This window comes from Carya illinoinensis, chromosome 15 (genome assembly GCF_018687715.1).
Source record: "Carya illinoinensis cultivar Pawnee chromosome 15, C.illinoinensisPawnee_v1, whole genome shotgun sequence".
NCBI classification, from domain to species: Eukaryota; Viridiplantae; Streptophyta; class Magnoliopsida; order Fagales; family Juglandaceae; genus Carya; species Carya illinoinensis.
Window position 1 is genome coordinate 29,323,495 of NC_056766.1, and position 17,348 is coordinate 29,340,842.

A 17,348-nucleotide genomic window follows, 5' to 3' on the forward strand; every position below is an offset into this window, starting at 1 on the left:
ATTAAAAACTATATTATAATAATATTTTAACTTTATAATATTTTTTATTCAATATTTTCTTTCTCATTTTTCAAAACCCCATAAAACTCAAATTATCTCACTACTATTAACAAATTATCTTATTACTATTTACAAAATTTTCATCTCATCTCACGTTCCAAGCTTGTCCATAATGTTTTATGGAATTTTGAAAAATGAGAGAGAAAAAATTACTTAATTAATAAGATTTGATATATAGAATATAGCATCCACATTACCTAATTAGTAAGATTTGATGTATAAGACTCAAATTTTAAAATCTTCTAAATTAAATTATGTCATATAAATATTTTACTAAATATGTTATTTAGTGTTCACTTGCACATATTAAATTTTTTTATAAATTTTAAAGAAAATGATAAATATAATTAAGAAAAATTAAAAAAAATTAAAATTTTTTTCTCCTTATGAGTTATTAATATGCTGAAAATCTAAATATTTAAGATTTAAATTTTAAATTAAAAAAAGAAATTTTATAAATAAAATTATAAAGACAAATTACACTAATCAAGTTTAATTTATCCCGTTAAATTCGTATCAAAATAGATCATAATAAATCAAACCCAAAAATCTCGTCCATATGGCAGCGAAACAGATGGGGAAATATCGCGAGAGATTGTCGGCGTATAGACAGAAACAATAATAAAAGGGGGACCTCGAAGGAAACGGAGGGAAAATACAGAAAGACTCAACCTATACGGACAATCTCTGTACAGATTTCATCGTAGCGCCACGTAGCATCACATCCATCGTCGGATCTTTGACACTTATTTCTCCTGGACCCACAACTAATCCCTTCCAGCTGGCCAGCATTTATTGGCTGATACCATCCCCACATCAAAGTTAGAAAGCCAAATCCCTCCTCTTAACCCAACCACACGCTTCCACACGCTCCCCCCACCCCCCACAGCGCTCCTCTCTCTCTCTCTCTCTCTCTCTCTCTCTCCCCCCGCCCCCCACCCCCCAAAACCCACCCATCGTATTTACACTCGCGCTTGTTTACTCGCCCCGGAGGGATCACCTACTGATCTCTCGCCGGAAAATCCTTGAGATCTCCAGATAGATTTCATTCCTACTCGATTTTGATCCCATTTTTCTTTTTGTGAAGTCGAAGATCTTGTCCTTTTCGTTGCTCGGTGCGCCTGAGTCGGCAATTGGCGAAGACCCGAAGCTGTTAGATAATGCGTGTGGAATCAGTGTTCTCGTCGTGTATAATTGGTGAAGGAATCTTTAGATTTCGAGAGATTCGGGGAGATGGATCGGCGTGGGCGGGGGAAATGGTGCTATTTTTGGTAATGTTCGGTGACCTTTAGGTTGGATTTGGATCTTTCTTTATTTGGACATTCTCGCGGTTGCGAAGCGGTTTCAGGAAACTCAATTTTTTGGTTGTGAATTTGGGGTTTTGGTCTTCTTTCTCTGTTTCCAGTTCCTGATCCTGAACTGACGCAATTGAATGAGAAAGAATCTTTTTGCTTCTCTTTGTATGGGGGGAAGAGAAGCGAGATGTGCAGGATAGAGACGAAGAGTGAGATCAAGAGCTGTGAATACAAGGAGGAGGAGGACAAGGAGAAGAGAGATAGGAGGGTGGTGATGGGTCTGAAGGCAATGGGTGGTGGTGCTGGAGAGAGTAGGGTTGAGAAGTTGAAGAGTTCAATGTCGAGGTCTAAGATGAAGCTATGGATGATAAGGGCGACGACGTCGGTTTTGCTCTGGACTTGCGTCGTGCAGTTGACGGCGTTGGGGGATATGTGGGGACCTAGAGTTTTGAAGGGCTGGCCCTCTTGTTTCTCCCAGGAGTCCTCCGTTAACAACGCAATCAGCGTGCCCTCTGTTCCGCCGCTTGTTCTTCCACCAAAAAGTGAGCATTTTTCTGTTACAATCTGTTCCGGAATTTTTTTGGTTATTTTTATAGGAATACGATCTCTGTTGGTTTTGAAGTTCGTACTAAAGTCGTGATTCTTATATCTCTGCTAGGGTAAGTTTGATTTTTTTATTCTTTACTAAATAGTTTCGATTTTGATAATGATGCGGAGTTTTTCTATATTACAACAGGTGTTAATTCAGCGGTTTATACTTTTGAGAGGTCATCTAATCAGAGTCATATATTCTGGAGTAGTTTTCTGATTTTTCATTTTTCATTTTTTTAAGAAAAAGGTGGTGAGAGGCTTCAACTCTCGACGATTTTTTCTCAGTCCCTTTATGTGATAGAATTCTTTTTGAAATTTTCATTGGAGGTACGGACTGGTATTTTGAGTAGCTGCATTTTTAGTTAGCCTGCTAGCATTGGAGGTAGGAACTGCTTTTCGAGAATGGAGCTAAATCTGATAGCACACTGATAGTTTCAGTGTATTGTGAATTGAGAGATAGTTATTGTCATCATAAGTTGTGATAGTCCTGTTTCTTTTTATTTCCTTAAGTTCATAATTGTTGATGATTAATTGTACATTTAATCCTGACTTTTGTGCTTATTTAGGGGTTTATAAGAACAACGGTTACCTGATGGTCTCATGCAATGGAGGACTCAATCAAATGAGAGCGGCGGTGAGTGGTAGCGAGCATGCCTTAATTTTGCATATCACCCTGTTTTTTTGGTGATCTGACACCTAATATTGGTTAATTTGGATTTGTGTACAAAGGGTGATGAGTCTTAGATTTCCATGTTTTCAGATATGTGACATGGTTGCTATTGCAAGATATTTAAATGTCACACTTATAGTGCCTGAGCTGGATAAAACCTCCTTTTGGGCTGATCCCAGGTGTGTCAACTTTTCTGTCCTTGCATATTTGAAGCATATGAATGTCCACGGTTTCTAAAAGGATGTTTAAACTTTCTCCCATTATTTATGAAACGGAATTTTATTTATTACATGTCAAATAAATATTTATAAATTATCCTTGCAGTGAATTCCGTGACATATTCAATGTTGATCATTTCATTACTTCCTTGAGAGATGAGGTCAGAATATTGAAAGAATTGCCTCCTAGACTCAAGAGGCGAGTGGAGCTTGGGAGGGTTTATTCCATGCCTCCAATCAGCTGGTCTGACATTTCCTATTATCGGGATCAGGTCAGTTTTATATTATCCTTTTGTTAGCCCCTTCTGTTCGGCAAGAGTATCAGAACATTGGAAGTTGCAAATCTTAAAACATCCTTGAAAATGACCCTACAGTAGGATGTGAACGTAGGATCTACCCCAACCTTTAGCATGGATTGTTCTACTTGCATCATTATACTTTCATATCAATCTTTTTCTTTTTTTGAGATTTCATTCTCAATGTAATCATTATATGTCCCACAGATTCTTCCTCTGATACAGAAGTACAAAGTTGTGCATCTAAATAGAACTGATGCTCGACTCGCCAATAATGGCCAACCTTTGGAAATTCAGAAGCTGCGCTGCAGAGTAAATTTTAGTGCTCTGAGATTCACTTCTCAGATAGAGGAATTGGGTAGAAGGGTTATCAGGCTTTTAAGGCAAAATGGTCATTTCCTAGTACTTCATCTTAGATATGAAATGGACATGTTGGCATTTTCTGGCTGCACTCAAGGTTGTAACAGTGAGGAGGTGGAGGAGTTGACAAGAATGAGGTGAGCCATGTGTATTTGCTTAACAAGCTACTGCACCAGGAATTCTGAACTCCCAAAATTAATTTCATGTTGCATATTTTCACAGGTATGCTTATCCCTGGTGGAAAGAGAAAATAATTAACTCTGAATTGAAAAGGAAAGATGGTTTATGCCCCTTGACACCTGAGGAAACTGCTCTGACGCTGAGGGCGCTGGAAATTGATCCTAGTTTCCAGATTTATATCGCAGCTGGTGAAATATATGGTGGAGAAAGAAGAATGGCAAGTCTTGCAAAGGCTTACCCAAAGTTGGTGAGTAGATAATGCTGAAGCAAAATCCTTGACTTTTGATACTTGGTTATTGTTTTTCTCCTCTTTCCTGAGCCCCTTTGGGTTTCTAATACAGGTCCGAAAAGAGACACTGTTGGAATCGACTGACCTTAGGTTTTTCCAAAATCACTCGTCTCAGATGGCTGCGTTGGATTATCTAGTTTCACTGGAGAGTGATATTTTTGTTCCTACATATGATGGAAACATGGCCAAAGTTGTTGAAGGCCACCGCAGGTACTGTTCTGAAAAGTATGATGTAATTGCTTAACCATTTTAGTTTCATTTTCTTAAGGATAAATGAGTTGGAATTGAAACACCATAAGTGAGATCCCAATTTTCTGTTTTTTCCCACAGTATGTTGTGCATGACCATTAAAGCAAGGTGCTCTTTTTACTTAAAAGACTGCCAATGTTGGGCCTTTTATTTTACCAGAAGTTATTGATTTTTCATGGCTAGTATCAAGATAATTGTTAAGCAGATCAAGGGGAGGCTTTTGACGTGGCATCTCCATGCTTATGGTCTTTATTTTAATACATTTTAATTGTACTAAAACATTTTAACTGAGACTTCTGTTGTCTTTTTCAGATTTCTTGGGTTCAAGAAGACAATTTTGTTGGACAGAAAACAGCTGGTAAACTTGATAGACCAGTACAATATTGGATCACTTACTTGGGATGAGTTCTCATCAGCAGTGAAGAAAACTCATGCAGATCGCATGGGTAGGCCAAGTAAAAGGGTGGTGATCCCAGACAGACCCAAAGAAGAGGATTATTTCTATGCCAACCCAGAAGAGTGTTTGCTACCATCGGATGAATCATTGAGTAGCACGTGACCATTATGTTGGGAGATTGATACTTTATCAGTGTTCTCCTACAGTGCTAGCTGTTTGGGCATAGATAGGTCTCTTCACAGTGTTGAAATGATAAGAGAAGGAACTTGTTATGAAGAGAAGATTATAGGGATGTGTTAAACTTTCAAGGAGAGATCTATGGAAGCAGCTGGGTGGCATCATAATGTTTTTCTACTTGCCAATAATCCATCCAATTCATGTATAGAAGCTACCCTGCAATTACAGGGTGAGAGCAGATTGATCTGCATTGTACACCGGGGTGACGCAAATACTGATTTAGTTTACGCAAACTTTGGATTCACGGAAGGTTAATTCCTTTCCCTTCCATTTTTGTATTTTTTGTTTCTCTTGGATCGGGCTACTGCCACCATTTTTAGATTTTCTTTAGCATATATCACATTTTAATCATCCTCTACACATATCATTGCCACTGTCCTATAATGCTTTGGTGTGCTATCATGGAATGACGGTGCGGTGTGTATGTACTTTATGCAAACTACATTTATTAATATTCTGTGTTCAGTTTTTTTTTTTGTACCTTTTTGGGTTTTAAATCATCCGGGGGCCTTCTCCCAGTTAAAATAATGCCCCTTTATTTACAGTAGGGCGGTTGTAATTCATGGGAATTTATTAGCATGCAGACAAAGCATGATTTTCTCCTTGGAGAAGGTTTCATGCTATAAATCTCACATATTATCATGTGGTGATGACGAAGATAACCAATCTGGCCCAGTCAAACATGTTCTCTCTCGAAGGACTATTGCAACTTTGGTTTATTCCTTTTTCTTTCATTTGTTGTAGGTGCTTGAATCATGATCTGGTGGTTGAAGGAGATCTGTTTGTTTGTAACCCTTCTGGAGTTTATTGTTGCAGTGCATATTTGTTCTGTATAATATGCCATTTGCAGATCATATATGAACTACATATGAGAAACAAATAGCAAGGTTGATTTTTCATACTAGTTTATTGGGGAAAAAACATGGAACGTTTCTTCTTTAATGAGATTGACAGGAAAAAGAAGTGCATTATTGTATAAGGAGATTGGTCAAGGAGGGACATATTAATGAGTGTTGAATGATTGAGTGTGGTCCTCTTCTTGATGAGCTGGCTTGTGTCTGCTTTTATCTGTAGAGAAAGGAACGGTAGGGACTTGGAGCATCTGTTTTTTATTTTCAAGCGGATAGTGATCTCTCTATTTCAGCTAAAATAAATAGATGGAGTTTAATTATGTAAGATATGGGGTGTTTTAGTCATTTGATCCATCAATGGACTCCTTTTTAAATTCAGAGACCAAAAAGGTCTTATATTTTACACTAAATAGAAGCACTCGGGGGGATTTAATTGATAATAAAAAGGTTGAGACCTCGTTTCTGTCGTTTATGGTAAGAGAAAATTTTTTACATTTGGTAAATACAGTCGGTTGTAAAAAAGTGAATTAATACGAGATTTATATGAAAAGAAAAAATATTTTTTTAAATTTTTTTATTCATGTAAATTTTTTTGAATATAACAAAATTTTTTTATAATTTTTTTTAATTTATTTTGTATAGCCGATTGTACGTTGACTGCATTTATCGATTTATCGATTGTATATAACAAAATTCGGTTGGTAAAGATATTTTTTCAAGGATAGTGACATGAAAGGACAAGGACAGACAGGAGAGGCCCAAGAATCAATAAAGTTAAATGATTCATTTGATGCTTTAGCAATAGAAAAGATAATGATTGGAAATACAAATAGGTTTCTTCTGTACCCAGAAAGATTATGTTTAATTGGGACCCAACATGTTGTATGTAACTATGTAATGGTAGAAGTAAAAGGTTGACCGAAAGCACAAAACTGTTTTCGATTAATCGTATTGGGTGAAACATGATAATCAGGAATCCCAGGATGTATAATGTACCTCCTCCTTTGAAAGGGACGTTTTGGTCTTCATTGGTCTCTGAACCTTTTGACGCTTGACGCATAGCCCAACATCTTTGCTTTTAATATTTAAGGATTTTTTCTCTTATGCTTTTATGTTAGTTTGATTGTGTATGAATGGTTCAAGAATCATCTTGGAGAGTACACAAGCCTGGCCAAGGTATTGGAAACATCTTATTGAGCAGAAAAGGCTGGAAGATGACACCAAATTGTAAACCTTTTATAGCTTTATATTATATTTAGGCTCATCGATCGTTCACTTGATCCAACGTTTCTCATTCTTTTGATGCAACACCCGATCGAATGTAGTTCATTATATATGACTATTATGGCTCATTGTTAAGTGTACCACAAAAATGAATTAATTGGTAAGTGAGTTCATATTTAAACATCTTGAAAGCAATGCCCAAAAGTTCAGCAATTCTCTGTTTGTTTGTTTCTCGAGGAAATTCTGATGCATAGAATGTCCATAACATTGTAACAATGTTATAATATGGATTTCAATGTTGATTTTAAATTCCATTCTATTTTAGTTAAAACAATCAAAATCTATCATACTTATATAATAGCAAGTATTTTGTTATTTGTTCCACCGTCAAATTTGGTATTTCATACTAGAATAGCTTACAGTGAAACTCAATGATTTTTCTTACCCAAAAGAATGGCTTAAATGATTGAAAAACAATATATCATCTTGTAATTTTGTTTTGTTTTAAGTCTTGATGTATTTGTTTAGAGGATAAAGATACCCTTAGGTCAGGTTTGGCAAGTGGGATGAGATATAAAATTCTCATCACATCTCATCTCATCATTATAATTTTGTCAAATTTCCATACAAAATATAATAAACAATTCAAATTTTCAAATCCTAATTCAACTCTTTCAAATTTCAAAACCATAATAATATTAAAAAATAATATTTTAAAGTTTCATCTAAAATAAAAAATTTTCATCTCACTATTCAAACCTGTCATTAACTTTTACAACAAGTTTACAACTAGCTAACATGGCAACCTATGACCTAACACACGCTACCACGCCATTAAAAAAAAAAAAGAAAATCTATTTGTCATCCTCTTCCGTCAACATCTTCTCATTATTCATTATGTGGCATTAAGTAATTCAAAAGTAAGTAAAAGATGATAAATTATTTTTCAATCATTTAATACCACATTAAATGATGATGTGAGAATTAGGTCTGCAACCTGACCAACCCGATTTGTGTTTGGGCCCTGCCCAGCATGACCTGGCACAACAAATAGGGTTGGACTGATCCGACCTGATATTGGAAGCACAGGAAGGGAAAATTGCAATGGCGGATCAGGCCAGTCAAGCCACATTCTTATCTAGTCCACGCCGAATGCCCTTGCTCTTGACGATGAAGAATCGGGTAGAGCCCCAAGCTCTGAAGACTTGAAAGTTGCTTGGCTGGTGAGTCGCTGCGACTAGCTATTCTAGCAGCAAGCTTCATCTTCTCCAAGTCACTGTTGAGAATCGAGTGAGCCCAGTTGGAGACGGCCAAAGCGAGGGAGGTGTTGCTATTGGAATAGGAGAAGCGGCGGATTTGACTCACGATTCAACCGAGTAATGGCATATTTGACTCACAGAGGTCGTAAATTTTGTTAATCATGCAGTGAAGGAGCATGGACCATGGGGAGGGATTTGAGCTCGAGACCCAGTTTCTGAAGTCATTCGAAAACCAAAGTAATGGCATATTTGACTAATTGAGTTTATAAACTTTGTTAATTATGCAATCAAGGAGCATGTGTGACGCCCCCAACTCCCACATACGGATGCGTGGAAATCGAGGCGTCGGGATAATGATAACCCAGTTCACAAATCCCATCGCCAAGTGCCAAGTGCTGGACAAGCAACACGTGCAGAACAAAAATAATACAACAGATAAATAAAGTCAATCGACTAAGTACCAGATTTTGTTTAAATACAAGCTCGCTAAAAAAATAAGCATACTAAAACTATTACAAGTTCCAATATCATCATAAAACCAAAATACATAATTTAAAGACAGAGACATAATTTTCCAATAAATAACCAAAAGCACCAAATCAATCCTCCGGCAGAGCCGCCTCCTCAGGCTCAGTCTCCTCATCATTTGCATCCAAATCTACGGTACCAAAGACGGTACCGTATGTAAGTAACAACCCAAACAAACCTCAAGATAAAAATGCATTCATGCAATAACCAAATGCATGAACATGATGCCATATGCATATGTCCCAAAAATTCACATTTTTCCACGCATGCCAAAATCCCATTTTGGCCCAAAACATTTCCTTGTCATTATCCCAGATAATGGCTCAAAAATCCAATCTCGCAATTTTTTCAGGAAATGATCCATTAACCAAACCATTAGAACATTGTAGGCAGGAATCACAGGCCGGACTCTACCACCATCCCTGCTTACCATCATCCCTACACATGCACCATAGGTGGGAGTCACAGGCGGGACTCTACCACCGTCCCTACTTACCACCATCCCTACAAGTCCATCTGTAGGCGGGAATCGTAGGCGGGACTCTACCACCATCCCTATGCGTGCACCGTAGGCGGGAATCACAGGTGAGACTCTACTAACATCCCTGCTTACCACCATCTCTATATAACTCCGGATAGAATAGCGATTATCCTGCAAGCTAGTTCCAGCAGATGATTCACAAGGAAAAAGAGGAGAAAATCGCCCAAAACACAAAGAGAAAAAATTTCTAGGGTTTAACTGAATATTATCAAATCAAGTAATAATCAAAATCAGTCCACAAGCCGGACTGTTATAGCCAAAAATCGTGTTTATCCGAATTTTGTCAAAAATAGCAAAAACTCGAAAATCACTCCAAATTGAAATTCAAAATAAAATAAGCAATCTGCAAAAAATCCAACCCAAATCGAGTTTAAAATGACTTCCTAACTGACAAACGAAATATTACCATAAATAGTAAAAAATAACTAAAGCTAGTGATTCAGAGGGAAAAACAACAAAATTTGAGGTTGAAAGAAGGGCACGTGGAGCTATGCTCGATGTGAACAGCGTGCGTGCCGAAAAGAGCTTTCCGAATTGGGGTCTTATGCGCAATTCCGACGCCCGTAGCCAAAGTTATGACCAAAAGACTAAAATGCACTCAAAACGGCCCCAATTAGGAACATATCAGAATCAATTCCCGCATTTGTGCTGATCTGCCAACTCATGGTATCTCAGCGTCATCAAGGTGCAATCTGACAGCTCAGCATCATCTGTCTCGGATCCCCCTGCATCACTATAGTACCTCTGACTCAAACCAGTCAATCTAATCGTACAAATATGCCCAAAATCATTTCTCACTTGAAAACCCAGTTTTCAATTTCCAACACATGTACATGCATGCAATTACACGAAAACCTAGTTTTCATTTTACAAACATGAACATGCGTGCACTATGCAATGTATGACACGAAACTAAACATTATCCAAACATGAATAACTCCATCCTTAAATCCATCCGACCCACGACTTCTTGGACTTAGTCCGGCATAACCAATCAATCACAAATTATTGTTAAAGCAAAAATACATTTAAATCTTAAAGGAAGTTTGTAAAATATTTATAGCGCTATAAAATATTTTTTGAATGGTCAAAGGGCTGCAAAAGGTGGCGAAAAAGCAATGTAACAGTGTAAAAGCACTGTGGCTGTGGGTTATAAATTACCCACTTTTGAATGGGGATGAACTAAGACTTGGGATTGATAGGGAATGGTTTAGAGGTATTAGTGAAGCTAGTGGAAGTGGTGGTTGGCCGTGGGTGGCAGCGAAAACGGCAGTGGAAGTCAAAAATGGCCAAAACGGAGTTTGGCTCGTGGTGGTTGCTCCAGCGATGGATTGGAGTTGAAAATGGGTGGGTTAGGTTGGCAAGAGGTCGGTGATGAAGTGGGGAAGAAATGGTGGCCGGAGGTAGAGTGACGGTGGTGGAACAAGTCAAAAGCCATGCGGATTGGTGGGCTTCATGGCGGCTAACGGTGGCGCGGGAGTGGCTGGAAATTGGTGGGGGTGTTCACTGGCCGAAGGGGAAGAAGAAGGGAGGGGCGGTGTGGCTCATGGCGGTGGGCTGGGCAGATGAAGGAAACGGACGGAGAGGGAGGGAGAGACTTCGCACGGGGTTGGGGAGAAATAAGGAGGAAGAAAGAAAAAGAAAGAAGAAAAATAAAGAAGAAAGAGAAAGGAAAAATAAAAAGAGAAAAGAAAAAGGAAGGGAAAGAAATGAGGTTCAATCCTCACATCTTGGGTCAAGAAACTGATCCCACGAAAACTATTTTAAAAGCAATAAATTGAATAAAATAATTTAAACACAATATTTAGCTAAAATAAAATAAATAACTAGTAAAAACTAACAACAAAATTTAAAATCCAAAAATAAACTAAGTTAAATTAAAGAGCAATTTAAACATAAAACAATAATTAATATGAAGAAAGCACCTCAAAATAAATTTTATAAATAAATAAATCCAACTAAAATTCAAAAAATTTAATATAAAAGAACCAATATTTTAATTAAATTAAAATACTCATTCAATAAAAATACACGTAAAAAGGGGGTATCACAGCATGGGCCATGGAGAGAAATTTGAGCTTGAGACCCAGTTTCTGAAGTCATCTGAAAAACAAATACACACAAAAAGCAATAGAAAAAAAATAAAGAAGCACGTATCATAGAGGCATTTCAGCTAGAGACAGTTTCTAAAAATGAAGAAACAACACAAGCAAATTATGACAGAGAGAAATGGGGAGGGATGGTAGGCTTGCAGCTAGGGTTTGAGAATTGAAATCCCTTAAAACAAACGTGCAGTCGGTTTCAACGGGTTCGACCTGCAAGTTGCTTCAACTCGCTTTTTCAGGTCGGGTTGGGCTATACGGACTGACGTGTCCTAGACTTTTCTGCACAAGCCTAGTGGGGATCATAGTTAAAAGGATGGTGAATAGTAGGGGTGTAACCAGTTTGGACAAATTTTCGAACCGAACTGGAATACACTGATTTTGCACTGGTTACCCTCCGAAACCAATACTTTCGGTTTTACCGACTTAGGTCTGGTTTTTCGGTGCCAATATGTCATAAAAAATTATTTATATAGTTATTTATATATAGACTTAAAGTGGATTACGAATAGTATTAGTATTAAGTCATAAAATGTAATTAATATACTAATGTAAATTAGTATTAGTAATGTATTATATATTTATAAAAAGGAATATGTTGATAATTTATTTGGCTATAAAATGGAATTAATATATATTTTATATTAATAACATATGATTGAACAAATGTTCATGTCTAAGATTAAAATTTTATGTTATAAATTATAATATAAAATTATTTCACATATTATATATATATATATGTAACATTTTATATAATATTAAAAATTAATTAAATATATATAGGAACCAGTCCGATCTGGTTGAATGATGGAAAACCTAAAATCAAAACTAGACCGGTTTTAGCCTGTTTTTAAGATGGAGGAACCAGTCCTGGACCAAACGGGTTAAGAACCAGGTCTGGTTCGGGCTGGTTCAATCTAGTTTAAATTTTCAATCCTAGTGAAAAGAATTTCTTAAAAAAAGACATAATTAGGACAAAAGCCACACCCTGTGTGTGTGTGTGCGCCCTCGACCCTTGTTATTTGGTGGAGAACCACGACGTTAGGAATGCACACTATATGAATTACTCCCCTTTCCATATTGTTGAACATTTTGTGCTCGTATGCTTAGCACATGTGGGAGACATGCACTACATGGTTATTTGCCTCTATTCATGACAAATAAAAATGTAATGTACCTAGCATGAATCCAACAACATGTAATATTCACAGCAGATAATTTTTTTCTTTGAGCAATACTATGTACCAGAAGTAATATATCCCAAAAACGTAAACATACTTCGTAAAATTCACATGATAACTGATCCAAAAGGTTACATTACTTGTCCAACATGTTTGTAAAGACAGTCTGGAAATAAAAACTATTATACTAAATTGTTGAGCCGCTCACACAGCTCAACTATGATATCCAAATTGACATCCAGAAAATGGGGGATAGACTCCATCAACTCCTTGTCTGTGCTCCATATTCTATTCGACCTCGTCCGATTTCTCATGCATGGATTCTCTAGAACCGGACACATTATCTACCATTCTAGGGAAATGGTAGTCGAGACTACCAAGTTAACAACCAACTTAACTAGTAGTGTACAGATGCATGCATGATAGTAAAATTACATGAATGCTGATGTGAACACAAGTTAACATGACATGCGTTGGCAAATAACATGACATGTGTTAATATAACTTGAATTGACATGAACTATAACTGATGCGAACTGAATTGAACTAAATCGAACATAAAATAAACATGACATGACATTGGACTTGAAACTGATCATGAGATGAAAATGACATGACCATGAAAATGCTAGCTCGTGTAACTGAAATTTTGCACTTTGTTTAAGAAATGGGAGTACTAAAGTGGCTCACACGCCTTCATCATGAGTGTACTTTTTGTATTATGGCAGATTTTACTACTTCATCATCGTACCGGGCCGAATGTATGCGTTGACCGCAATACCAGGCAGATCATATACTCCTTGACCATAATACAAAACTAAACGTGAACCGAACATGAGCTTGGAATTTCGTTTAACAATTAAACTTGTTAATTAAAAGTGAAATGTGGATGCTACATAGGTATCCTTGAGTAGTGTGCCCCTACCAATACTGCATCATATCATAGGTATTTACACCAGATGTGAGTACGTTAATATACGCATTATACCATAGGTATCTGCATCACTTGCGAGTACGTAATGTACACATTCCGTGATAGGTATCTACACTTGCACGAGTGCATATAACATTAAATTGAACTACGGTTGACACCAACGATGTTGGTGCGTGCCCTCACTTCCGAAACTAATTATTTAGTTCTCATTCAAAACCTATTGATCTTTACATTGTCAACTTAGAGAATTTCACACTAGTTTAAGCAATCCAAAGTGAACAAAGGAATTCCACTAGAATAATGCTTCATCCTAGCACTTGGGGTTGTGATAAGCATAAAAGACTCAACTGACTTGAAAATATTGTGTTTCATGACGAACTCCATACTCTTGACATGACGTGGCATGGAATGAAATGACATGACAAGACGTGATATGTTAGTATGACAAACAACATGACATAACATGGCGTGCAACAGTTAAACATGGCATGCCGTGACATAATGTGTAACTGATAAATTAAGTACTTGGAAGGAAAACATGGCATAACATATATAAGCAAATTAACCAACATGAATGATGGTTTCTTACCAACATACACAAATATCCTGAGAGTAAGTTAGAGGCTAACTTATAGTGATTGAAGTGTGATGTAATAAGGTGTGAAATAACGGAAACTATTAGGAGATATTTCTAAAGGTTAGAAACTCCTCATTAACAAACTTGGAAACATAAAATTACTTACTCAAAGTAAAAATGACCATTTTACTCATCTACTTGTGAAATAATAATCATTTTACCCATGCCTTAAGGATCTTGTATCGCAACAACAAAACTCACCAAAATTTCCTAATGTAGATTTTTTCTTAAAACCAAATATATAATCAGAAAAATTTAAAACAATTTACAACTAGAAGAGCTTCACTATGGCCGAACCACTCTAGGGAAAAATCATTACTTTGATGCATACTTGACCTTCAAACGCATTTTCATACTTAAACTAATTTCACCAACTTGCAAAAATCATATCTTAGGTTCTAAAATCATGCCAAGATATCAAAATATAAATTCCATAAAAATCATAAACTCCTTATATTAATAAACATGCCAAAACATTAAGTTTTTGACCAAATAGAACAAATCCTTTGTGCTCTTGGTCTAACAATCTTCAAATAAACTTCAAGAACTCTAAAAGTTCACAAGCATACTTTTAACATGTTCATAAATCAATCATAAAGATTATCATGACTGAACAAATAAATCAAAGACCACAAAAGTCACAAAACATCATCCAACGCAATCGATTTGCACATTTACTTCAAAACCAAGTATTACATGTTTTGGTCTTTGATCAAACCACTAGATCTGAATCTTCCATGACGTAAACCATCAAGAAACAAAATAATATGCTTCAAATTCAAGTCCTAAAATTGATCTATGCATTAAACTCAAGATCACGTGGCAAAAATTGCTTAGAAACACAATATAACCCATGAACCTCAAGTTTGTGTTTCAACCGGACCTTAACATGCATAAAAACTTATTCCCTCAAGATCACAACTATAAATCTTCAAAATGACTTCCTAACACATAGGTCAAAGTTTTGATAGTGAATATGAAGACCATAGGAGCATGCTTTTATAACAAAAGATCCAAGCTTACTCAAAACAAAAACTGTTTTTACACCTCTAGTTTTCAACTTTCACATATCATGCAAACTCTTAGTAAAGACTCTCAATATGCAACAAATTTAAATCCAACTTGCATATTAATATGTTAACTTTAAACCATAAAAATATCAGACCAAGAACTTGTCAAGAACTCTATAAAAAAATTTAAACAATCACACACTGTCTAGATTATCGCCCAGTATGACCTTTCCATACTTAAATAGACTTTTCACTAATCAAATATACATATAGAATTACACAAAAATACACCAATGGAAATTAGACTCAAAGAGGAACAACTTATATGAATTGCCAAGTTAAGCCTTTTTAATGGGAGGTTGGCTGCCAAAAGGTGTGAAAACCATGTGCCATACAACTCATGGTGTTCAGCCAAGGAAGCTTCCATGTGAAGGGTGGTGGTGAGGTGGCTAATTGACCTCCTATCAGCCACTATTTGGGGCTGACATGGGCAGTAAAAATACATTCATGGAAGTGGAGAAACTTCCTAAAGAAGCCTTGCATAGGTGGAGTTTTTCAGTGGGCCTTAGTATGCATAAACCGATTGGGTCTCATTTGGGGTTTCAATAGGGTGTGGTTTGAGGTTTTGGTTTCTAACAAACCCAAATCCAATTTTTCATGGTCAATTGAAAATACTATGGTACAAAAGAATAGATAAGGGTTTTATTGATATGAATTTGATTGGTTAATAGCATGTGGAAGTGATTTAATCAAGTGATTAAACACTAAGCTAAAACCGGTTATCATTTAGGGTTTGGGGAAATAGTTTAGGGTTTCGGTTATCACCAAAGTTTTGGGATTTCAATTGGATCTCAAATATTTAGAGTTTCACTAGGGTTGAAACCCTCTTTGGTTTGGCACAAAATGGATGGTTGGATGAAATAGTGTTTGGCTTAGGTGGTATGATCAAAAAGCTTGATTTTTCCTTCATTTCCTTCACATTTCCATCTCATGGTTCCTCTTTAAGTCAAGTGTATTATACTATTCACCAAGTGTGACTAAAATCTTGTCATATGTCCAAATAAAACTTCTCTTGATTGATTTGGATGATCCACACTATGATTTGAAAATGACTAGACTGTGTGCTAATAATGGTTTTACTATTTACTCCAAAAATTGTGAAAATAACTTTGCACCATAAAATCTTAAATAATCTTACGAACTAGAGTGCACTTCGTTTCGTGAATTTCAACTCTTAAGTGCCTCAAACAAATCAAAATGCGTTTTCAAATAGTTGTTATCTAGAAAATGAAAAATCATTTAATTGCGTTGTAAAATTCTAAATATTCATTTGAGACTAATGTCGCAGTCTATTTCTCATTCTCACACTACTAAATACGTCAAATAAATAAAGTTACATTTTTAACACCTAAGTGGGCCAGAAACTGATTATACTGATAGATTAAAACCTGCACAATTGCTCGATTCGTGAGACGTTTCCAGGATTTTCACGATATTCCTAAAACCTAAAGAAATTCATCCACTGAATTTCTGGGGGGTTGGATGAATTTCTGGGGGGTTGTTACAACAGGTGTGTAAAAATAATCGCAATGAAAAGAGTTGAAGTATATGTCATACTAAAATATCGGTATCAAAGAAATAAACTTAACACATCAACTTATCCATAAGTCACATCTCCACAATAATTAGGATAAACAAGCCATAACCATTCATCAACTAGCTTGAATAAGTAAACATAATCATTACAACAAGATAAAAGCCCAGAGTAGGGACAGGCCCCCATACTAATTCTCAAGCTGCACTGGATCCTCTCGCTTAAAATCAACCTTGTTCTCTACTACTGCATCAAAATGTAGGACTACCATGGTGAGATTTGGAGAAAATTTTAGTAAGCTATAACTTAGGACACAACTAATAATGCAAGTAAATGGCGATTAATATAATAAGTATAAACTTAGGAGAATACAAGAATAAACTCATACATACCAAGGTGAAAGCCTCTGAGCAATTACAGTATAAATAAGTCAAGGAGAAATTACTGAGCATCCAATGCCCAAAACATCACATAAAGCCTTAACCTGAGGATCCTAGATCCATTCAATAGCATGAAAACCACTTTCCAAACTCATTTTTATTTATTAATGTGTGTACCATGGTTCTCCTTAGAATGACTGTACACACACCCTAGCTCTGCTCGCCACACTACGGGTAATAACCACACGTGAGACTTCGTTAT

General features: G+C 36.3%; 1 protein-coding gene across 1 annotated transcript; it reads left to right on the plus strand.

The window, feature by feature from the left end:
- The first annotated feature begins 964 nt into the window (after nt 1–964).
- Nucleotides 965–5,294, plus strand: LOC122296448 (rhamnogalacturonan I rhamnosyltransferase 1-like). Its single transcript, XM_043106177.1, has 9 exons — nt 965–1,331; nt 1,466–1,897; nt 2,513–2,580; nt 2,707–2,795; nt 2,941–3,106; nt 3,338–3,627; nt 3,713–3,917; nt 4,012–4,169; nt 4,521–5,294. The coding sequence occupies exons 2-9, from the start codon at nt 1,543–1,545 to the stop codon at nt 4,765–4,767; spliced, it is 1,578 nt and encodes a 525-aa protein (XP_042962111.1). The 5' UTR covers nt 965–1,331; nt 1,466–1,542; the 3' UTR covers nt 4,768–5,294.
- The last annotated feature ends 12,054 nt before the right edge of the window (nt 5,295–17,348 follow it).

What these genes read in the sequence shown, in the direction of transcription:
- LOC122296448 (XM_043106177.1), top strand. Translation starts at nt 1,543, where the DNA reads ATGTGCAGGATAGAGACGAAGAGTGAGATCAAGAGCTGTGAATACAAG. An exon ending in TCCTTTTGGGCTGATCCCAG is followed by an intron (nt 2,796 to 2,940) that starts GTGTGTCAACTT and finishes TTATCCTTGCAG; the next exon opens with TGAATTCCGTGACATATTCA. An exon ending in TTTCCTATTATCGGGATCAG is followed by an intron (nt 3,107 to 3,337) that starts GTCAGTTTTATA and finishes TATGTCCCACAG; the next exon opens with ATTCTTCCTCTGATACAGAA.